Source organism: Giraffa tippelskirchi, chromosome 6, assembly GCF_054371585.1.
Source record: "Giraffa tippelskirchi isolate mGirTip1 chromosome 6, T2T-mGirTip1v1.2.pri, whole genome shotgun sequence".
Taxonomy (NCBI): Eukaryota; Metazoa; Chordata; class Mammalia; order Artiodactyla; family Giraffidae; genus Giraffa; species Giraffa tippelskirchi.
The window spans coordinates 124,825,026-124,847,140 of NC_137280.1; the positions used below are offsets into that span (position 1 = coordinate 124,825,026).

General features: G+C 47.5%; 3 protein-coding genes across 4 annotated transcripts; 2 read left to right on the forward strand and 1 right to left on the reverse strand.

Annotated features, from left to right (window-relative positions):
• The first annotated feature begins 108 nt into the window (after window positions 1–108).
• LOC145510265 (SLC35A4 upstream open reading frame protein) lies at window positions 109–4,808 on the forward strand. 2 transcript variants are annotated; one of them, XM_081501050.1, is made up of 3 exons: window positions 109–144; window positions 1,573–1,671; window positions 2,277–4,808. In XM_081501050.1, the coding sequence occupies exons 1-3, from the start codon at window positions 130–132 to the stop codon at window positions 2,472–2,474; spliced, it is 312 nt and encodes a 103-aa protein (XP_081357176.1). In that variant the 5' UTR covers window positions 109–129; the 3' UTR covers window positions 2,475–4,808. The 2 variants fall into 2 exon arrangements, with proteins under 2 accessions (XP_081357176.1, XP_081357175.1); XM_081501049.1 differs by having other exon boundaries at window positions 1,573–1,681; window positions 2,277–2,829.
• SLC35A4 (solute carrier family 35 member A4) lies at window positions 2,394–4,808 on the forward strand. Its single transcript, XM_081501045.1, has 2 exons — window positions 2,394–4,031; window positions 4,460–4,808. Exon 1 carries the CDS (start codon window positions 2,904–2,906, stop codon window positions 3,876–3,878), a length of 975 nt encoding a protein of 324 aa, XP_081357171.1. The 5' UTR covers window positions 2,394–2,903; the 3' UTR covers window positions 3,879–4,031; window positions 4,460–4,808.
• A 1,219-nt stretch (window positions 4,809–6,027) lies between these two features.
• Window positions 6,028–15,431, reverse strand: LOC145510910 (uncharacterized). The gene is made up of 13 exons (XM_081503088.1): window positions 15,388–15,431; window positions 15,113–15,232; window positions 14,450–14,527; window positions 14,101–14,183; window positions 13,508–13,594; window positions 10,617–10,750; window positions 9,335–9,552; window positions 8,164–8,265; window positions 8,018–8,069; window positions 7,876–7,946; window positions 7,314–7,478; window positions 6,357–6,515; window positions 6,028–6,273 (listed from the first exon to the last, which is right to left on the reverse strand). Exons 2-13 carry the CDS (start codon window positions 15,182–15,184, stop codon window positions 6,028–6,030), a joined length of 1,467 nt encoding a protein of 488 aa, XP_081359214.1. The 5' UTR covers window positions 15,185–15,232; window positions 15,388–15,431.
• Window positions 15,432–22,115: the final 6,684 nt, after the last annotated feature.

Genomic DNA, 22,115 nt, shown 5'->3' on the forward strand with positions numbered 1-22,115 from the left:
ACCGTCAGGAAAGCGCCTCCACCTTTTCCTGAAATGCCCCGGAAGTACCTGTGCCCTCAGTAAAGATGGCGGTAGCGCTTGCCAGGAGGGAGGCGGTGCTGCGCCTGCGCAACAAGTTCTGCAGGGAAGATGGCGGATGACAAGGTGAGTGGACAGGAGGATTGTCTGCAGTCGGGGGTGGGCTTCACACCTTTTTAGTCCTGGGGAGAGGCGACAATTGGAACGGCTCCTAGATGAGGGTGCCTCTTGTTTCTCCTGGGGGCAAACTTTTACTCCTGTGAAAGTTGCTCAGTCGTGTCCGACTCTTTGCGACCCCATGGACTGTCTAGTCCATGGAATTCTCCAGGCCAGAATACTGGAGTGGGTAGCCGTTCTGGGTATCCTCTTCTCCAGGGGATCTTCCCAACTCAGGGGTCGAACCCAGGTCTCCCGCATTGCAGGAGGATTTTTTACCAGCTGAACCACAAGAGAAGCCCACAAGGGAAGTTACTCCTGTCAACTGCTTCAGTAATGGGAAGTGAGGTGGCAGAGCATTACGCGAGGCAAGCAGAGCCAGGGATTCTCCCAGGTGTCCCCCCACCTTCCACTCTTGGACCATAGCGATTCTTAAGTTACTTGCAGACACTCCTAACTCTACTCCATTCCTTAGCCCCCGAAATTTCCCTTCTAGAGACGGGAAGTTTCTAGACCACAGAGACACATCCGTTTTCGATCACATTCCTTGGGCACTTACTAATTTCATACTTACATGCGACTAGAATCACTGAATTCATTTACTCACACTCCTGCAGACAGCCATCTTCCCTATCTCCTCACCAAACTCCATCTCATACATCCACACATTCCGTTTGGGGTGGCTTTAGGGAGGAAGGGGGAGAAGCCTAGGCAGAAATCAGGTTTACCCCCAAATTGTCCAAAGAACTGCCTCAGGCCATTATTCACCATTAGTCTGGAAGTTCAGCACCACCCACACTAAGTACCTGCAGTTCCTGTGTTAGGCCTCCAAACACATTGGACAAGACAGACGTTCAGGTAGCTTATACTCACTAGTGGGCTTCCCAGGAGGCTCAGTGGTAAAGATTCCAGTGCAGGAGACGCCAGAGATTTGGGTTCAATCCCTGGATGGAGAAGATCCCTGGAGGAGGAAATGGCAACCCACTGCAGTATTCTTGCCTGGAAAATCCTGTGGACAGAGGAGCGTGGAGGGCTACAGTTCATAGGGTCTAAAGAGTTAGACATGACTGAGAGACTAAGAGTGCACACACACACTCACTCACTGACTGGTGCTTGCCTGATAAACCTAATTAAAGGTCCCCTAGCTGTCCCTTCTCCTCCCCTATACACTGCTTGCTGTATAAAATTCCTGTAAGAGTGCTTGTAAATTACCGATGCAGATCCCATCTGTCATCCCTTCCCAGGCCCTAATGTGAATTCTTTGTTTTTCAATGCCTTTCTTCTTTTACTACTGTCACATCAGGAAAGTTTTATAGGAAGAGGTTTCTCAGGCTCAGACATGAGCAGGGTAGAGGGCTGTGTCAGCCTTCTGGAGCCAGCCTCTTTTTTTTGTCCTAGGATTCTCTTCCCAAGCTTAAGGACCTGGCGTTTCTCAAGAACCAGCTGGAACGCCTGCAGCAGCGTGTGGAAGATGAAGTCAACAGTGGTGTAGGCCAGGTAAAGAAAGGTGTGCCTGCTCCCTACCACCACCACCCCACCCCCTTAGGCTTTATTATCCAATATGCTTTTGAATGGGTAGTAGAGATTTATTCAGCAAGTTGTTTATTGAGTTCTTGTTCTCTGTGACCCCAAGGAATGTTTCCCTATAAATGGCAGTTGAACTAGAATCTTAAGTAGAGATTAACAGGGTAAAGAGGGGAGGAGGGAACATTCCAGGCGGGTGGAACAGCACAGGCAAAACCCTTGAAGTGGGAGGTAGCATGATGAACATGAGAGGTGAAAGCAGTTTGGTCTGGCTGCAGTAGGGGCAGCATGCTAGGAAATAAGACTGGAGAAGCAGGCAGGGCTCAGATTCATCAGGGACATCTCTCTCAGTGGGCTTCTCTGGTTAGAGCTTTCGGACCTCAGGGTTCTGACATTGTGTGGTCATGACTCCTAGGTTCTTTTTCTGCTCCAGAATCTTGAAAAACCTTGGTGAGCATACTACAGTTTTCCAGAGTAAGGAGGAGTAGGTAGTGGGATGTGCTAAGCTCAGCTTGAGTAGCTCCTGGGTAGAGAAGGGGAAAGCCCAGCTGACTTTTCTCCTACATTTTCCTCCACAGGATGCCTCACTCTTGTCCTCCCCATTCCTCAAGGGCTTCCTGGCTGGCTATGTGGTGGCCAAACTGAGGGCATCAGCAGTATTGGGCTTTGCCGTGGGCACCTGCACTGGCATATATGTAGCTCAGGCGTATGCTGTGCCCAATGTGGAGAAGACATTGAGGGACTATCTTCGATCACTGCGCAAAGGGCCCGACTAGCTCTGGATCCCATGAGGGAGGCAGGATGAGCAGCTGGGGGCAGCAGGTGGAGGCCTTCAGCCACAGATGCCATATTCGGCCACCCGGGCTTTCACCCATTTGCTGTCTCCAGCTTTCCCACCACCTTCAGCCTTGCTTCCTTTCCTGCAGAGACTGGACAGTGACTCATCAGCCAACACCCTGAACCCCTTGCCTCCATAACCCCATGGGACTGGCCCCAAGACTATGGCTTCTAGAGCCACCCACCCTTCCTCTTCTAGCCCTTACTGTGGAGTCTGCAGCTAACTCTGACTCTCAGTATTCTCTCTCAAGGCTCCTCTCTCCTGGGAGCTAGCTCCATAACTTGATTTTCCCTGAACGTGTCACAACCCCCACCCCACCTCACCCCTCCTTGCTAGCTACACAGACCACCCAAGGTCTAGTTTGGGCATGAGTGTAGAGGACGGGGGTGTGCCAGGCCTGGGCCGCCCCAGGCAGGCCCGCTGGACCCTGATGCTACTCCTGTCCACTGCTATGTACGGTGCCCATGCCCCATTGCTGGCACTATGCCACGTGGACGGCCGTGTGCCCTTCCGACCCTCCTCGGCTGTACTGCTGACTGAACTGACCAAGCTGCTGCTCTGTGCCCTCTCCCTCTTGGTGGGCTGGCAAGCATGGCCCCAGGGGACTCCACCCTGGCGCCAGGCCGCCCCATTCGCACTGTCAGCCCTGCTGTACGGTGCCAACAACAACCTGGTGATCTACCTGCAACGTTACATGGACCCCAGCACCTACCAGGTGCTGAGCAATCTCAAGATTGGAAGCACAGCCCTGTTCTACTGCCTCTGCCTCCGACACCGCCTCTCTGCACGCCAGGGCTTAGCACTGCTGCTGCTGATGGCCGCAGGAGCCTGCTATGCAGCCGGGGGCCTCCAGGACCCAAGGACCACCCTTCCCGGGCCCCCTTCAGCAGCTGCCACAAGCCCCATGCCCTTGCACATCACTCCACTGGGACTGCTGCTTCTTATCCTGTACTGCCTCATCTCCGGCTTGTCCTCCGTGTACACAGAGCTGCTCATGAAGCGGCAGCGGCTGCCGCTGGCCCTTCAAAACCTCTTCCTCTACACTTTTGGTGTGCTCCTGAACCTAGGTCTGTATGCAGGTGGTGGCCCCGGCCCGGGCCTCCTGGAGGGTTTCTCTGGATGGGCAGCACTCGTGGTGCTGAGCCAGGCACTGAATGGACTGCTCATGTCGGCCGTCATGAAACACGGCAGCAGCATCACACGTCTCTTTGTCGTGTCCTGCTCTCTAGTGGTCAACGCCGTGCTGTCAGCCGCCCTGCTGCAGCTTCAGCTCACCGCTGCCTTCTTCCTGGCCACACTGCTCATCGGCCTGGCAGTACGCCTGTACTATGGCAGTCGCTAGCCCCTCACCACCTCCACCCTGACTCCTGACCTGTAGGTTGGGCACCACCATCAGAGCCACCTCCCAGTGCTGACCCCTCCCCTCAGCAGCCCTGTAACAAGTGCCTTGTGAGAAAAGCGGGGGAAGTGAGAGCAGCCACATTAGTCTCTGGAGGTAGGTTATCCCTGGGAGACTTGAAGGCTGGGTTTGATTAAGGAGACTCTTCCACCCCTACAAGTTCTTCCAGACTAAGGAATTAGGGGAGCATCCATTCAGAGGCCTGAGAAGTTGTCCTATGCTGATGGAGGAGGCATGCTGCTTCATCCTGTGTGAATGCAGTTGTTTAAAGTGAGGTGTGGGCACTAGTTGGCTTTCCTTGCCTGCTGTGGTCACCCCAGCAGACCCATAGGCCCCCCAGGCCTGGTGCTGGCTGCTCCAGCCCAACCATGGTACATGGCTCCCCCATAACATAACTCGTCCCCCAGTGTCACGTAGGAAAGCCCAGTTGCCGAAGGTTATGTGTATGTCCATCACCCAGGCCTCTGCCATGCTTCTGTAGCTCCAGCAGCACCTGGAGGTAACACCCCCTGCTCTTTCCACAGCTATCCTTTGTTCTGGAATCCTCAGAGAGGACTGGGGCTTGACTCATCTCAGGAAATGTAGCCCCTGGGCCCTGGCTTGAGTCTACACTCCTGATTTCTCTGCTCACCCTAAGGGCTCTCTCAAAGCCCAGTGTCCCCTCTAGAGCTCCTCGGAGGTATTATCCTTCCCTCTCTGGGTCCTGCCCTTTCCTAGCAGTGACCCAGCTCCCATCTCCCTGGGGAAACTCTACCTGGAGTGACCTGGGACCAGGCACAGGGAAACGTGCATAACTCAATCAGTGTCTAACTGCATAAGCAATAAGGTCTTAATAAAGTGCTCTGGGGTGTAGGTGGTTCCTACAGTTGGTCATGATTGTCCTGTGTCTTCTGTGTTGCATATCTCCTCTCAAACATAATTCATCCCTTTGGTGCCCTGAGTGTCTTAATCCTGGGGTGACTTACAGATTAAGAGAAAAGGCTGCTTTTTCTCAGCTCTTGCCAACATGGTAATTTCCTTTGAGAACTCTGTGGAGCCAAATTTTCTCTGGCACAGAGCTTTGGAAATTTCTCTGAAGTACAAAACTTGTTGTTTAGTTGCTAAGTCATGTCCAGTTCTTTTGCAGGCCCAGGGAATGTAGCCTGCCAGGCTCCTCTGTTAATGAGATTTCCCAGGCAAAAATATTGGAGTAGGTTGCTGTTTCCTTCTCCAGGGGATCTTCTTAACCCAAATATTGAAACTGTGTCTCCTGCATTGGTTAAGTGGATTCTTTACCACTGGGCTACCAGGGAAGCCAAAACTTGAGCCATAGAGAATTTGTGAGGAGTCTTGGGACTCAGTAAGGGAGACTGCAGACTGTAGGCTAGAGAACTCTTAGGACTCAAGATAGTTTTGGTTCTCATGCTCTGAATCCCTCACCAATATTCCTGCCTGTCATCTCTTCTCATGACCAGAGGAATGTCAGGCCCCACTCCTGTGGTAAAATACCTGGTAAGCTTGTGGGAGGAAAAAAAAACAGTCCTGCTGAAGCAGAATCTTAGGGAGTGAGGTTTGGGAATCTTGATTTCTTTTTTATTTTCTCTTCAGTAAGTTCTGTAGGTGATTCTGATGCACACTACAACTTGTGAACCACTACTGCCTGCAGTGTAGAACTATAGCCAGCCAGGCTTGAGTGTTAATTCTGGCTCCAGCACTTACTAGCAGACTATCCTTGAACAGTCACTTAACCTTTCCTAACTTTAGTAGGCTTATCTCTGAAATACGGCTCAAATGATACCTACTACAATATAGGGTAGTGTGTGTGTATGTGTGCGTGGGCTCAGTTGTGTCTTACTGTTTGTGACCCCATGGACTGTAACCCACCTGGCTCCTCTGTCATTTCCTACTCCAGGGGATCTTCCTGACCTCCAGGGATGGATCCCATGTCTCCTGCATCTCCATATAGGGTAGTGGAAATCTCTAAATCAAATAAGGGATATTAGGCGTTTAACAGGGACTGGCACAATGTGCCCTGGTTGGTGATGTGATTATTTATCTATAGTAGAGGTAAGCTTGGCTGTTGTGTCCCAACTTCCTCTCCCTTCTAGGACCTTTACAAATGAGGAGAGAAGAAAGTGCCCCTTTCAGATTCCTGATCACCCGATTTTTCCTCAGGACAGGTATCCAGCATGACTGCTGCCAGCCTGGTCTGCCGAAGTTGTTTATTCTGGGCTTGGAGCTCCTGGTTCTGTGTGGCCAAGCTGATGGAGTCTTGCAAGATGCCAGCCAGCAGGCTGCGGTAGTGATGCTCTGTGGTCATGGCCTGCTCCTCGCATAGCCCCCGCCAGGCTCGAAATACCTGTGCCCAGATTCCAAGATTCCCATCAAGTCAGGTAGCCTTGGGACCAGCTCAAGGCCTGCCCTTTGTCTCTCCCAACTGACCTGCAGCACATGGCATGTCTGAGCCCGGGCAGCCTGCACGTGTAGGTCATAGAGGGCTGTCAGGTCCTGCTCTGCGGCGTCCCGTTCTGCCTGAAGGGCCTCCAGCTGACATCTCAGCACTGTCTGCTCCCGGTGCCATCTCTGCCTCTCCTTGGAGTCCTTCAGTGATAACACATGCTCTCTGTGGAGTGCAGCCTGTGTGCCAGGCTTGGCTCTACATACTTTATATTATGGTTTTAATTGAGCTAATGATAACCTTTGAGGTAGTTGCCATTTTATAGATTTGGAAACAGTGGATCAGAGAAGTGACCTAACTTGCTCAAATTCACATGGCTAGTGAAGGACAGAACTGAGATGACATGCCTTTCAACAGTTCACCATCATCCCTGGCGTAAAGTCCAAATCCAGAGCGTTGATACCAGCTGGTCTCTTTAGCTTTGCCTCTGACCACACACCTGCCAGGCTCCAGCCAGATGGAAAATATGCAACACCCAGAACCTACTTTGCCATTGCTTCCCTTTGGACTTTTGCTCGTAGGGAATTCTCTTCTCAAAACATATTTCCCACCTCCCCGGGCCCCACCTCTGTGCACACGTGTTTTGTTTCTTCTTTAAACAAGTTACATTTCCCAGATGCCTCTATGTGATGAGCACAAACTGCCCTATGGATCTGAATCTAGTGAATTTCTCTGGCTGATTTGTTTGTCATTTAAGCCTCAGCTTAGATGCCACCTCTGCTCCATTCCAGCCTGGTCCAGGTATACCTCTTTGTTCCAGTGAGTCACTAGCTCCCTCTTTCACAGCACTTAGCACTGAGATTGCCTCATGTGTCCCCCCGCAAAGCTGTGAGGGCCATGAGAGAGGGTGCCACCCAGTCTTTGATGTTAGATCCCAGCCCCCAGCCCCCTGCCTGGCCAGGTTAGAAGGAGCCTTAAGTCCCCTACTGGACCCTCCTCACCTCTTCAGCCACCAGGCCTTTGACCTGGTCACCTGCCACCACCTCTTCCTCTTGTTCCATATGCTTCAGCTCCTCTTGGATCCACGCTTGGTGCTGTTCTTTCAGTCTGTGCCTCTGGGCCTGAGCCAGGAAGAAGTGTAGGGCCACATCTGGGGCCTGCTGGGCCTACGTGACATCGATCTAGGCTCAGCCAGAAGCCCATGTGTGCACACAGTCTTGGGACACAGGGCCCAACCTTTCCAGCAGAGCCCCATTACCAGGGCAGCCCCTAGCGTGACATCAGGAGGCTAGCGGGCCTGGAAGAACCTGTGCCCTGGACAGAGACTCAGGCCGTGAGGGAGGAGGAGAGATACTGATTTCTGCCAAGAGGTGCCATGGAGGCTCTAGTAGGGAAACAGCCCCTTCCCATGCCCATCCATAGGAATCCAATAACACTACAGGCCCTTTATTTGCCAGAAGCTCTGCATTTCTCCCTGATGTTAGGGCAAGGTAAGCAGGGGACATATTGGCTCTCTGTGACTCTTTACTTCCAGTTGTTCTGGGGTACATGAGGTGTTATTACCTGTTCCTCAGAGTCCCTGAGTGGGTACATTTGGTGGAGATCAGGTCCTATAGATGCTGTTCTTCCTGCCACTGGAGGAGAATGCAGTTAAGTAACCAAATATGGAGAAGACCTCCAGCTCCACCCCAACCACAAGTTTCACCTTGAGGCTTCTTCTGGAGACCTGGGCTGGGGCTTGCTGTTGAATGTGTCACCTGCTGAGAATATATTATGAGTGAGCAGTCTATACCTTTCCTCCCAGGATCAGGGTCCCAGCCCCACCCCACCCCCTTTTCTTAGCTATATGACCTCAAGCAGGTGGCTAGTCTTTCGAGCCTCCGTTTTCTTGTCCGTGAAGTAGAGCTGGTAAAAATTGTAGAGAGCATTAAATGAGAAAAGGCACCCAAAGCACTAAGCAGTGGCCAGCTCTGTTCAATAACTTGAAGTTTATAGGCCTAATCCCCAAGGCCCAGGGCTGTAAAAAATGAGTACTAAGTAATTATGAAAAGGGAAGGACCAGGAGAAGTTGGACAGAGGTGACCTTCTAGCCACCCTGTGACAAATTATGGAAGACAGTGCCACCTTCTGTCCAAGGGAGGCCATGCATCCTAAGAGAATGAAAGCACTGTTCTGGGTCTGAAGACTTGGATGTCTGCACCTCTGCTGCCTTTGATGACCCTAGAGACCCTGGGTTACTTACATCACTTCTCTGAGTTTCTGTTTGCTAAAAAGTGGGAGCAGTATTGTCATTCCTGTTTAAAATAAATTGTGGCTTCCCCTTGACCTTCAAGGCAAAGTCCAAACATCTCAAAATATTTACAAAGACTTGCATGACCAAGCCCCTGCTTCACTCACCAATCCTTCTCGCTGGATTTTCTTCCTCAAACTCTATCCTCCAGCAGATTGAGCTGCTTGCAGTCCCCTAAAGATACCAAGGACTTACCTCTGAGACTTTTCCTCTTGTTTTCTCTGCCTGGAATGTCCTTCATTCATCTTTGCTAGTCATTTCCTTCAGGTTTCAAGTTTCCATGAAATCACCTTCCCTCTCTTGCCAAGACTAACTTACATGCCTGCATAGAACCCTTTGGATAAACCCTTCAGAGCACTGATCATGGAGTAACAGTTTCTATCCAGAGGATTGTAAACTCCATGAGGACTGGGATTTTCCAGGGCCTGCATGATGTTATACCCAGTACATACTGAGTGGTCAGTGTAAATGGTTGAGAATGAGAACATTAATTAATGAAGGAAGGTCTGCCTCACAGTGCTCTATAGACAGAATAAGGCAGCAGACATCAATAGGGCTCCCAAGAGTTTGAATGAGAAGATGTACCTGTGGTTCTGGGAGCCGCACAGCCTCAGTTTTGACCGCTTTGAGCATCCAGCTTCCCCAGCGCTGGCTCCAGGCTTTTACCACCTACAGAGAAAGGATTCTGGGCAGGCTCTGGCCATTGCTGGCTCAGGCAGCCCCAGGCCTCACCTTGCTCACATGCAGCTCCCGCAGTGCCCTGCCCAGCTGGCTGAGCCCACTATCTGTCAGGGCGTCCCCAAGGAGGCCTGATCGTAGGCTCTTCAGACCAGCTCGGCGGGCCCGGGCCTCTTCTACTGCATCCCATAAGGTGGGCCTCACGTATTTCACCTTCCTCCTCCTTCCTGCGGCCCCCAACAAAGCAGACTGGAACAAGCTCAGGGGGCTGCCTAGTAAGGGGAGACACAGAATGAATTTCTCCCTCCTCTGAGATCCAAAGCACACTGCTTGTAATACTTTTAATTTTTATTAAGAGTATTGTTCATAAAAATAGCTAACACCTATCAGGCTTTTACATGTGTTTGACGGTACTGTGCTAAGGCTTTCTGTGGATTGTCTCCTTTTACCCACACAACACTCCAATGAGGCAGCAGCTCTGATTTCTTCTGCTTCCCTCCACATTTTCCAGATGAGGCAACTGGAGCTCAGAGAGGTCAAACAACTTCCTGGTGAGTGGCAAAGCTGAAACTCAAGCCAGGTTCTGTCTGACACTAAAGCCTGTGCCCTTAACCATGATCCCAAACTGGTGTGTACATAAACACACTTCTTTTACTCCCTGCTTTGTCTTTGAGAATGTGAACTGCCCCAACTTATTTTCCTCATTCCACAGGGCCTGACATAGGGTGAGGTCTGGGAATATGTTGGCCAAATGAACGTATGTCTGTTGATTTTGGAGAGAGAGCACCAGACTTTTTTTTTTTACTCTTATTAGTGAAAAGTTTCAGACATGCAGAGTCTGGGATGTCCATTTTCTTATCATCCATCTTCAACAATTATCAACTTAAGACTATTCTTATTTGTTCTATACCCTCCACTTGACCTCTTCCATATCTCTGACATCATATTTTACTGAGTCCTGATCTTTTAAAGAGTGCTTGAAAATAGGCAAGCACCTCCCCTTCTCTGATCCTCCCTTTCCTCATTTATAAATTAAACCTATCTTCCTTGCCTCACCCATAGATTTGATCTGCCTCATGAGGTTGTGGTAATAATCAGAGATTTTAGTCAGCATAAAAATGCTTGATACACCACTGAAGGCCACTGAAAGGGTGAGGCTTTTACTGTTGGCCCTGCCTTTCCAGACTTTGGCAGCCAAACCCTTCTGGAGCGTTTCTGAATCCTGGCCCTCCCACCCCTTTCTGGGCTTGCTAGGGTTGGGGCTGCAACTGGTTGGGTGACAGGTAATGCCAGATCCTGGAGCTTCCCAAAGAAACCACACCCTATCCCAAGCCACCTTGAGGATCCAGGCGAAGAAGAAGGCCACTGTAGTTGTTTCCTTCCAGGAGCCATGAGACAATCCAGGGCAGAGAGCCCTCCACCTCCTCACCAGCCACATTGCCAGCCAGTACCTGCAGCAGGGGACAGTCTCTGCCAGAGGGAGGGAGGAAGAAAGGAGATGCCCACTGGTAGGCGGAGAGAGAACTGGCCCAGATCACACTCTGATGAAAGGTTGACTATTTCCAGTCACTTTTGTGTACCACCAGACAGATTTGCAACCTTGTATAGATCTTTATTTTATTGTTTTTTAAGTTACACAAATAATACATCCTCATAGTAAAAAAGAATTTAATTGTGTATTTGACAAGGGACTTGTATCTAGAATATATAAAGAACTCTTACACTTCAGTAATAAAAGTACAACCTGGAGAATTCCCTGGTGATTCAGTGGTTAGGACTGTGTGCTTCCATTGCAGGGGGGAAATACATACATACATACATAAAAATGCAACCCAATTTTAAAATGGCAAAGCAAGGTGACATTAACAAAAATGGCAGAATAGGGAACTCTAGGGCTCTGTCCCTCCTCAGAAGCATCTGGCAAAAAAAAAAATGGTCAGAATCAACCTTACTGGAACTCTAGGAGTTAGTCAAAGGTTTACAGCAATCAAGTGAAGTTTAACCAGGAGAAAGGCAACTTAAATATGGTAAGAGATCTTTGTGGTGTTTTTAAATTACTCTATCCCCAACCTTCTCCCCAGTATAGCCCACATTTCTGATGGCGGTACCTAGTTCTGAAAGGAGCAGAGTAGATCTAGTTCCCAAGGAATTGTGTTTGTTTTGACTGACCGGGTTTCACACAAAGGACTGACAAAAGGAGCTTCCCTTTGTTTCACTTGTCTTAGAATTCTCTTGGGGCAGAGGAGCTGTGCCAGAGGGTGGTCCCTCCAAACTTTGAGAGATGAAAGAACGAGAAAAAAATAACAGGACAAGTAGTAGACATATGAAAAGACTGGGCAGAAAAGTTGGGTAGTGAAATTTGTGGGGAATAAGAGTTTTTGAAAAGTTCTGTGTGTACTAGGGGACCTAGAAAGTCACACACATGTCCAAGGCAGTGTGCATGGTGAGAAAAGACCTGAGAAGACCATAGGCTTTCACCTCTGGCTGATTTAGCGCTCAGTGCAAGCAGGATGTGAAGCTAAGGTAGAGCTGTAAATGGCCTGGCTAAGCATTGAAGGAGTGACCCAACACAGTCAGTGTGCAGAAACCTGGAGAATTTTTTTCTTTTTCTTTCTTCCTTTTTTTCTCCTACCCTCCTCCCCACCTCCTGCTTCCTTTCATTCCTTTCTCCTCATTCCCTTTCCCCTTCCTCTCCTCCTTCTTCTTTTTCCTTCCTTTCCTACCTTCTTTTTGAGGAGGGGATGCATTCTTGGAGGTCAGGGAATTCTGTGTCATTGGCTATGCACTGAGATAACAGAATGAAGATTTCAGTGACTGCAAGGTATACAGTCTTTGCAAAAATTGTTTGAAAAAGTAACTAAGCAAATGGATGGCTGATGCCCATAATAAGCAACAAGTCAAACTCTGGAAAGTAGGGAGAATCCAGCATTCACAGTTACCAGGTTATCGTATCTAAAATGTCAGAGCACTGAGGAAAAAGAATGGAGACTTAAGGGACCAACACAGTAAATAATATAGTCTTCAAAAAAATACTCAAATTGGCCAGTTTCCAGAAAAAAAAAATTAGGCTTGTAAATAAGAAAGTATGGCTCACTCAAAGGAAAAAAAGGAAAAGAAATGAATAAAAACTGCCCCTGAGGAAGCAGACACTGGATTCAGTAGACAAAGAATTTAAATCAACTATCTTAGATATTTGCAGAAAACTAAATCAAGAAAATGATGTCTCAGTGATTATCAGTAGGATAGAAATTATAAAAAGGAACCAAGTAGAAATTCTGGAGCTGAAAAGTACAATAACTGAAATTTAAAATTCACTAGAGGGCAGATTTGAGCAAATAAATCTGGGTGTGGTTGTGGTGGTTTAGTTGTTAAGTCATATCTGACTCTTCGTGACCCCATGGACTGTAGCCTGCCAGACATTTCTATCCATGGGATTTCCCAGGCACGAACACTGGAGTGGGTTGCCATTTCCTTCTCCAAGATAGGTCAAATAAAATTATCCAGTCTGAGGAGAAGAAAGAAAAAAAAAAGGAAAATAAGCCTGAGAGACCTGTTGGCTGCCATCAAGTGTACACACATATACATAATAGGAGTCCCAGAGGGAGAAGAAAGAGAAAAGGGTAGAAAGAATATTTGAAGAAATAACGCTCAAAATTTCCCCCAAATGTATGAAAGACTTATTATGCACAAAGGATCTTCAATAAGAATAAAAATCAGTTTCTCATCAGAAATCATGGATCCCAAAAGGCAGTGTGATAACATAGTTAAAATGTTGAAAGGAAAAAAACCTGTCAACTAAAATTTCTACATCTGGCAAGAAATAAGATATGCCCAGATCAACAAAAAAATTGTGGAAGTTCATTGCTAGTAGACCTGCTTTACAAGAAATGCTAAAGGGAGAAAATCCTTGAGCATGTCAGAGGTGAGGCAAGGAGGAGACTGATGCTGCCCTGGGCCTCTACATCCATATTTTAGCCACCTCCTCCCCAACCCTTCCCTAAAGCTATTAAAAACCTCCATCAGACTTACACATCTCCTGGAAGCTGCAGGATTCGCAAGGCTCCTTGCCACATGCCCTGGGTCCCAGACCCTTCAGGAGGGTCAGGCCCTGGGCAGGACATGGTGACGGTGAGCAGAGAGCAACTCCTGTGGAGGAGATCATAGAATCAGGCCAAATGACTAGGGGTTAGGGGTGGGGTGGGGTGACAGATGTCCTCCTGTCCTCACCTGCCTTCTCCACATGCAGCCCGCAAGTACAGCTCTGAGGCAGCTCTTGAGTCAGATACCTCCACTTCACTGGCATTTTCCACCACCCTGGAGGAAGGGAAAGCTGAACTCAGCTCTTAAGCACAAGGATTCTGTCCAGCCCACAGAATCTCTGCATGGGGAGCCCATGGGCATCCCAAGAGCCTATAAGAATCATCCCCAAGGCTCCAAGCTCAGTATATTCCCTAGAAGCCTCTCCTCATAATCTTATTTTTTTCCTATTATCTGCCCAGTGTGGGAAACAAGGTAGTTGGGATTCCTCTTGTTTTATAGATAGATAAACTGGAGTTCTGCTGAGTGAGATGCTCAGATCACCTGGGATGGTGATGACAGAGGTTTAAGTGGATGAGGTAGAGAGAAGAGTGAGAGAGATGAAGGGAAGACTGTGAGAGGGAGTCCTGGGGGCAAACCCAGGCCCTGTAAGCATGACCCCAAGTTCAGAGCCTCTCTTCCTTGGAGTGGCAGTGGGGAGAAGCCTCCAATAACTTGGTTTGGGGTGTCAGCCCTGCCTTAAGATAAATGCTCTCAGACCTCACTGGGCTCTGGACACTCACAAGCCCAGAGGAGCCACATCCAGCACAGATAGGTTCCCTGCCCCTGGAGTCAGCAGGTCCCGGATCCTCCCACTGGTACTGAGCTGAGATCACACAAGCACAACATCTGTTACAAACCAAATGTTTACTCAGACTTTGGCTCTCATGACTCTCCCACTGGGGCCCTGTGAGCCAAGCAGGACACCAAAATTCAGCCATTTCAGGCAGAAAAAAGGAGAGCCCAGCAAGGCAAGCCAACACTGGTGAGCAGCAGAGACCCAAGCCCTTCAGGTTGCCCTCGAGTCTCAGCCTCTATGGCAGCATCACCATGGCCTTGGTTCCCCAGGTTTCTCCTTCCCCAGGGCCTCACCTGTACCAGGCTAAGAGTGCTAAGGACAGCGTCAAAGCCCTTGAGGGGCAGAGCTTCTTCAAACAGCATCTGTAGCAGCTGAAGTGGAGAAAGGGGTCCAGTGCAGATTGAGAAAGGATTAATTTCTTTTTCAACATTTCCCGAGGGCGAAGTCTATGCCTGACCCTGTGCTAGGTGCCATGGGCATGGTGGCCAAGGCAAAAATAGCCCCAGGGCTTGTGGTTCACAGGAAGCCAGACAAGTGAGCAGATATTTTCAGTGGGACCTGGTGTTTGCGAGGTTAGGGGCTCATGACAAGGTTTTGAGGCAATTATTTTAGTTTGGGGGCATTCTGATGAAGGCTAAAAACAAAACTTTCAACTTTATTATCAGTATTACTAAGAATAGTGAAAATTAGATTTGCCTGAATATTTGATGTTGGCACATCACCCCTCCCTGACCCTCACCCTATGTACCCCAGCCTCCCACCTTCCCTGACCTCTCAACAGCTTCATGACTGATGCTGGCAAAACAACCTGTATGGACTCTGGGGCGCTATAGGAACCCCGAGGAGGGACATCTAGTCCAGCTAGGGTGGGGAGGGGAAAGTTCTCAGAGGTCTCCTGGAGGAGGCAACATGTGAGTCTTGAAACAGCTATGCCTGATGCCTTCTCTGGGACTCACCTGAGGCACAAGCCGGGGCGCCTCCGTTTCCCGGCCCCGAAGCAGCAGGGCCACACTGTACCCTCGGCCCATTGAGCCCAGTGTGGGCCGGATACGTGCTAGCAGCTCCTGCTCTGCCTCCTGCTGGAGACACAAGCACACCCCCAACTCAGGCGCCCTGACCCAGCCCGCCCTGAGCAAAGAGCTTGGGAAGCTCTCTTAGAGCTTTGGCACCCCAGGATCGAAGGTTCTGGGTGCTCCCAACCACCTCCCATCACCCTATCAGACCCCCCTACCTGAGCAGCATCAGAACCCAGGACTCTATCAAAGGTGATGCATTGTTCCTGTGAGCAGGACAAGAGTCAACAGTGTCACTCCCATCTTCCCCTGTACTCACCCACACCCCAGCCCAGCCCATATCTACCTGACTCTCCAGAGGCCCAGGCCGAAGTAGGCGGATACTCTTGGCCCCCTCCAGAAGGAGTGTAGGGCAGCAGGTCTCCTTGGGGCCTGAGACAGGTGGACTTCATATCAACTCTCCTGGGGGAAACTGAGCTCCCAGGACCCCCGAATCCTGCCCGCAACCTTTGCCTCAGTTTCCTAGTGAGATGGCCTTGCCCTCCCCCTCTCCCAGGAGGCTCTCCCAGGCTGTGTTACTTCTGAGATGAATGTGTGGGGGCTTCTTACCAGATCTTGTCCTTCTCTCTACTTCCACCACCACAGTCAACCGGGCCTGTGGGTTGTCAGTGAGAGCTGCAGGGGCTGAGGGGCCCTGGCCCAAAGCAGCCCCTGTGCCCATCGCCTCTCCACACTCCATGGCTTCTGTGCCTCTCAGATTCCCCTCAATAATTCATCTCCCCGACCTGAGGGCTCTGGGCAGGGCCTCTAAACAATAACTAAGGAATGACGGTCCTCTATTTTCTGAGTGAGTCAGACTGTTGCATGGAATTTTTCTTTTTTTCCTCTTATGAAATTTTCAGACATTAACTGTGAAGCGAATAGTTTAATGAAACTCCAAGCACTCAGCTTCAGCCATTTATCAACTTAATGGCCAGTCTTATTTCTTCTGTTCCCCTTTCCACCCCTAGTGGATTCTTCTGAAGCATATCCCAGACACTTTGTATTTCACACATAGCTATTTCAGTATGTATTTATAAAAGATAACCACTCTTTTTAAAAAAATTGAGAGATAATTGAATTATTGAGAGATAATTCATATACCATATAATTCACCCATTTAAAGTGTGTGTTTCAGTGGTTTTTGGTAAGTGTGCAGACATATATAACTATCACCACAGTTAATTTTAAAACATTTCCATCCCTTCATAAAGAAACTGAATTTTCTTTACTGTAACCTCATTAATCCCCACCCTATGCTGACCCTTAAACAATCACTCATCTACTTTCTGTCTCTCTAGGTTTGCCTATTCTGGACATTTCATGTAAGTGGACTCACATGTGTTCTTTTTATGACTGGCTTGTAGCATCTGTCAGGTGAGTGTATACTTCTCGGGTTCTGTCTCCTCTCAACCAGAATTTGAAGCGACAGACGTTAGAGACCTCAGCGTGTCATAGCTCTCGAATGACTGTGTTATAGCTCTCAGGTCTCGAACAGACCGTGTTATAGCTCTTAGATCAGTGTTACAGCTCGGTGTTACAGCGCTATTTTATTTAGAAAATAGCAGGAAAATACATCCTCAAGGCATGAGGGAATGCCAATCCAAAGACGTGAAGAGAAAAGAGTGGGGGAGCGCGCCAGCGCGTGGGAGAGAGAGACCCCACTGGGCTAGCCAGGAGTGCTGTTTGTTCTACCTGAGGTCCTCGGACCTTCCTTTGTTCTATTTTCGCGGGCTTTTCCCTTCCTTGTCTTTTAGCCACCGCCATTCTAGACTCCTGTTTCCTAGTCTAACTACCTAACACATCTATCAGTACGTCTTTCCTTTCTGTGATTGAATCATGTTCCATGTAGGATGAAATTGCTTCTGTCATGAGATCCCCAGAGTCTGGCCATACTTCACAAGTGAGGACACAGTTGCAGTAAGACTGCCCTAACTTCAGACGCTTCTTCTGCAGCTTCCATACTTTGATAGAATGACTTACAGAACTCAGCTGTCCTGTGCTCAGTCACTTTTTAAGTCGACATCGGACAAGGCCGGGAAGGGTTCTGAGTGAGGGATCTCCTGTTTCTATGGAGTGAGGGTGTAGCTTCCCAGTACATCAGTATGTTCACCAACCAGGAAGCTCCGTGAGCCTCATTGTCCAGCATTTTTCAGTGAGTCGTGATTAATTAAATCTTAAATTATATGACTGAATCCAACTCCAGCCCTTTCATCTGCAATTTTTTTTTTTTTTGGTTGCACTCTTGGCCTGCGAGATCTTAGTTCCTTTACTAGGGATCTAACCTGCGCACCCTGCAGTGGAAGCTCAGAGTTTTAATCACTGAACTGCCAGGGAAAGTCCCTGAATAGTTTTTTTTTTTCTTTTTTCTGGTGAGCAACCTCTTCCATCCTGAAGCTATCTAGGGACCCTGCTGGAAGTTATCTTATTAGCATAACAGAGAGATTCCTATTGCTTAGGTAATTACAAAGGTTTTTGAAGCTTTGTACCAGTAACTGGAGACAAAGACTAGATATGTTCTTCATTATATACAAACCACTCTGGTTTTTCACCAAGGATCTCTTATAGCCATAAGAATCATACCTGTCTGACCATCTATATTCCGTGTTCAGTTTGTTCAGTTCAGTTCAGTCACTCAGTCGTGTCCGACTCTTTGTGACCCCATGGACTGCAGCACGCCAGGCCTCCCTGTCCATCACCAACTCAAACTCATGTCCATTGAGTCGGTGATGCCATCCAACCATCTCATCCTCTGTCATCCCCTTCTCCCGCCTTCAATCTTTCCCAGCATCAGGGTCTTTTCCAGTGAGTCAGTTCTTCACATCAGGTGGCAAAAGTATTGGAGTATTCAGTGTACATCTATATAACAGGTGGAGCAATAGTAACAAGATGAATATGCCTAACTTTTGGAGGAATTAGTTTAGGGTAGGCATAGGAGGCTTGTATTTTCCCATACATTTGCCTATTAATACTGATACTGTACGCTTACCAACAATGCCTATTATATCTCATTGTGTAGCTGTTATGTGGGCTTCCCTGGTAGCTCAGTCAGTGAAGAATCCGCCTGCAATGCAGGAGACCACATGAAGCACCGGAGACCCAGATTCAGTCCCTGTGTCTGGAAGGTCCCATTGAGAAGAAAATGGCAACCCACTCCAGTATTCTTGGCTGGGAAATCCCATGGACAGAGGAGCCTTGTGGGCTACAGTCTTTGGGTTCGCAAGAGTCGGACACGACTTAGAGACTAAACCAGCACTAGCTGTTATGTGAAAATAAAGAGTAATTAGTTCAGCCTGTCATTATATTTTACTACCGAAATGTCACCCACAGCAAGGTCAACCAGATTTACTGTCTTCTCCTCAATCTTGGCAGGTTCCAAAAGCAAAAGTGGTCTCAGGATTAGATGGCTTCACCCTCTGACATCTCGTATAACTGAACTAAAGGACAGGTCATTGTTTTCTCTGAGCCTCTTTTAAAGTGTTAGTGTAATATTGGAATTCCTTCATTCCTTCACTCTCAGCCACTGTTCCTCCTTCTAAAGTCATATGGATTTCAACAGATGCTGAATAGTCAGAATAATCTTATAAAAGAAGAACAAAGTTGGAGGACTCATACTTCCTGATTTCAAAACTTATTGTGAAGCAACAGTACGCTGTGGTACTGGCGTAAAGGCAGAGATTAATCAAAGAGCAGTAAGGATCCAGAAATAAACCCATGTTTCTATGGACAGCTGATTTGACAAAGACGTCAAGAACATTCATTGAGGAAATGATCTTGGCTGACCTCCTCTTGCAGCGGCCTGAGATGGGGCTTCAGTTCCCTGACCAGAGCTTGAGGTCAGGTCTAGGCAGTCAGGCTACCGGATCCTAGCCACTAGACCAGTGGTCAGTGACAAAGCCCTGACTTTTTGACTTTGCAGAAAAGAATTCCCACAAAGATGGAAAGTAGTGAAACAAGAGTTTATTAGGACAAAAAAGAGTATAGCACATGTGGATAGACCCACGGGTGGGCTCAGAGAGAGTCGCACCCTCATCGTGGTTTGACTCACTTTTATGGGGCATTTCTTCCAAGTTGTCTTTGGCCAGTCCCTTTGATGTGCCCAGGTCTGAGCCCGTGTTTGGTATATCTCGGGGTCCTCCTATGTGTGCACGTACATCTCTTAGCCAAGTTGGATTCTAGTGAAGACGCCTGTGGGTGATTGCCTCACTTACTATGATGTGACACCTCCATCTGTTTTGACCTCCAAGGAGCCTTTCTGCACATGTGTAGGCAGGGAGGTTTTCTTAATTTCAAGAATACGTGGTCTTTTTTCACTTATCTGGGCAGAGCCCAGCCTCTTCCATCATCCTGCTTTATGGAATTTTTGTCCACAGGGGAGAAACTGTTCAGCCTGGGACCATCTATCTCCTACTTTAGAAGGATTAATCTTTTTAATAAATGGCACTGGTACACCTGGATATCCAGATACAGATGAATGAAACGGGACCCTTACTTCAGACCATACACAAAAATTAACTCAAATTGATCAATTTCCTAAATTTAAGAGTTAAAACTATAAAACTCGTAGAATAAAATAGAGAAATTAATCCTCATGACACAATCTGGCAGTGAATTCTTAAATATGATACCAAAAGCAAGCACAACAAAAGAAAACATGATAAACTGAACTTAATCAAAGTTAAAAATGTTTGTGCATCAAAATATGAAAAACAACCAACAAAATGGGAGAAAATATTTGTAAATTATATGTCTGACAGTGATCTAGTATCCAAGATATATACAGAGTTCCTACAACTCAGCAACAAAAAGACAAACCACTCGAAAAAAAATGAGGAAGAGATGTGGATAGCTATCTCTCCAAAGAAGATATATGCAGTAAAAGATGCTCAACATCATTATACACCAGTGAAATGCAAAAAGATAAACAAAATTAAAACTGGGCAAAAAATTGAATAGATATTTATTCAAAGAAGCTCAACAAGCATGTGAAAAGATGCTTAAAATCCTTGGTCATTAAACAAACGCAAATCAAAAACAAAATGAGTTACTACTTCATACTCACTAGTATGGCTCTAATAAAAAGAAAAAAAAAAAGATGGTCTCTGATTTCAGTACACAACTGAAAATGTAAGCTTTCAGGGTTTGTATTGCTTTAAATGCATAATAAAACTTGCTGCCAGACCAGATGCATAGAAAAACAAAACCACCTCCTTTCTATAGCCATTGAAACAAAGTCTACTGTTCTAACAAGTCTCTGTTGTATTTTGCACTCATTGACACACATCTGCTTATTTAAAAAATGACATACTTTTGGTAGTGATGGCTCAGCACAAGTAGGTTTTTATAGCTTGATGTTTGTGTGTTCTAATCCCCAGTGTTCTTTGATTCCAGGTCTTGTTGACTTAAAAAAATGCACAACAAGAAAGTTGCAAGTTAAGTTTTAATTGAGGAAAATGAGGACTGCAGCCCAGGAGACAGCACCTCAGATAGCTCTGAGAAACTGCTCTAGAGAGGAAGGGGAGAAGATCAGTATCTATGTGATTTTGGTGAAGGGACAGTGCATGCAATCAAGCACATATTTTTCCAGAAGGTTTCTGCTAGTCAAAAGGAACAGTCATCACCATGAAGGATTTTGGTGCTTTTCTAAATATAATGAGATACAAGGATTAGGTTCATAAAATCAGCTCCCGACAATATCCAACTATCTGAAGACCCGTCCTGCCAGTTTTTCCCTGAGCACAGTGTCTCATTTCTGCTCTCCACCCTGAACTCCTTTCAGGGGATGTTGAAAATCAGCCACTGCAGCAGCACATGATTTAATCCTTGTAGAAGCAGATGGCAAGTGCCAATTTGTAGTTGACAGGGCCTCCTCATGGTCACAAACTCAACCATACTTTGGGAGGCATTTCATGACCACTTTGTCCCACAGTGCCAGGAAGACTCATTGCTAGGTCTGGTGAAGATTTCACTGATAGGCCACTCAGTGTGCTGTTACTGGACTAGGTCTTATCAACAGTAATCAAAGGACTCTGGACCACCTGTCTTCCTAATATGATATGGTCTAGGAAAAATTCCCTTTTGTTGTATCTTTCCATATCTAGAGTTACACTATTACAATCATTGATCTCATATAAAACTATGTATTTTTGTCAGAGACTCTGTCACACATTTAGCTATGCAAGAAAAACAATCTAATCTGTGAAACAGGCAAAGTACAAATAACATAGCTAGCAGTATTATTAAAATCATAAGTGAAAATTAAGCCAGAAACTTGCATTAGATGCAGCCCAGTATATCCTCAGGTCATCTGACTTAGTCTATTCTGTACCAATCTTTATCTTTCAGGGAAATTATATATTGGCACTGTCCATAAGCCTCCCAGTCCAGTTTCCTAGTGTTGCTAGGCTGGTTATTCTTACTATAATTTAATTGTTCCCAATATAAAAGTGTTAGTCGTTCAAGCATGTCTGACTTTTTGCAACCCCATGGATTGTAGCCTACTAGGCTCCTCTATGGAGAAGGCAATGGCACCCCACTCCAGTATGCTTGCCTGGAAAATCCCATGGACAGAGGAGCCTGGTAGGCTGCAGTCCATGGGGTCTCGAAGAGTCGGACATGACTGAGCGACTTCACTTTCACTTTTCACTTTCATGCATCGGAGAAGGAAATGGCAACCCACTCCAGTGTTCTTGCCTGGAGAATCCCAGGGACAGGGGAGCCTGGTGGACTTCTGTCTATGGGGTCGCACAGAGTCGGACACAACTGACACGACTTAGCAGCAGCAGCAGCAGCAGGCTCCTCTATCTATGGAATTCTCCTGGCAAGAACACTGGAGTGGGTAGCCATTCCCTTCTCCAGGGGTTCTTCCCAACCCATGCATTGAACCCAGATCTCCTGCATTGCAGGC

Coding starts and splice junctions, on each gene's coding strand:
- LOC145510265 (XM_081501049.1), top strand. Junction 1,682..2,276: donor TGTAGGCCAGGTAAAGAAAG/GTGTGCCTGCTC, acceptor TTTCCTCCACAG/GATGCCTCACTCTTGTCCTC.
- SLC35A4 (XM_081501045.1), top strand. CDS start 2,904: ATGAGTGTAGAGGACGGGGGTGTGCCAGGCCTGGGCCGCCCCAGGCAG.
- LOC145510910 (XM_081503088.1), bottom strand. CDS start 15,184: ATGGGCCGAGGGTACAGTGTGGCCCTGCTGCTTCGGGGCCGGGAAACG. Junction 14,184..14,449: donor GCACTCTTAGCCTGGTACAG/GTGAGGCCCTGG, acceptor GTGTGATCTCAG/CTCAGTACCAGTGGGAGGAT. Junction 13,595..14,100: donor GATGTGGCTCCTCTGGGCTT/GTGAGTGTCCAG, acceptor CCCTTCCTCCAG/GGTGGTGGAAAATGCCAGTG.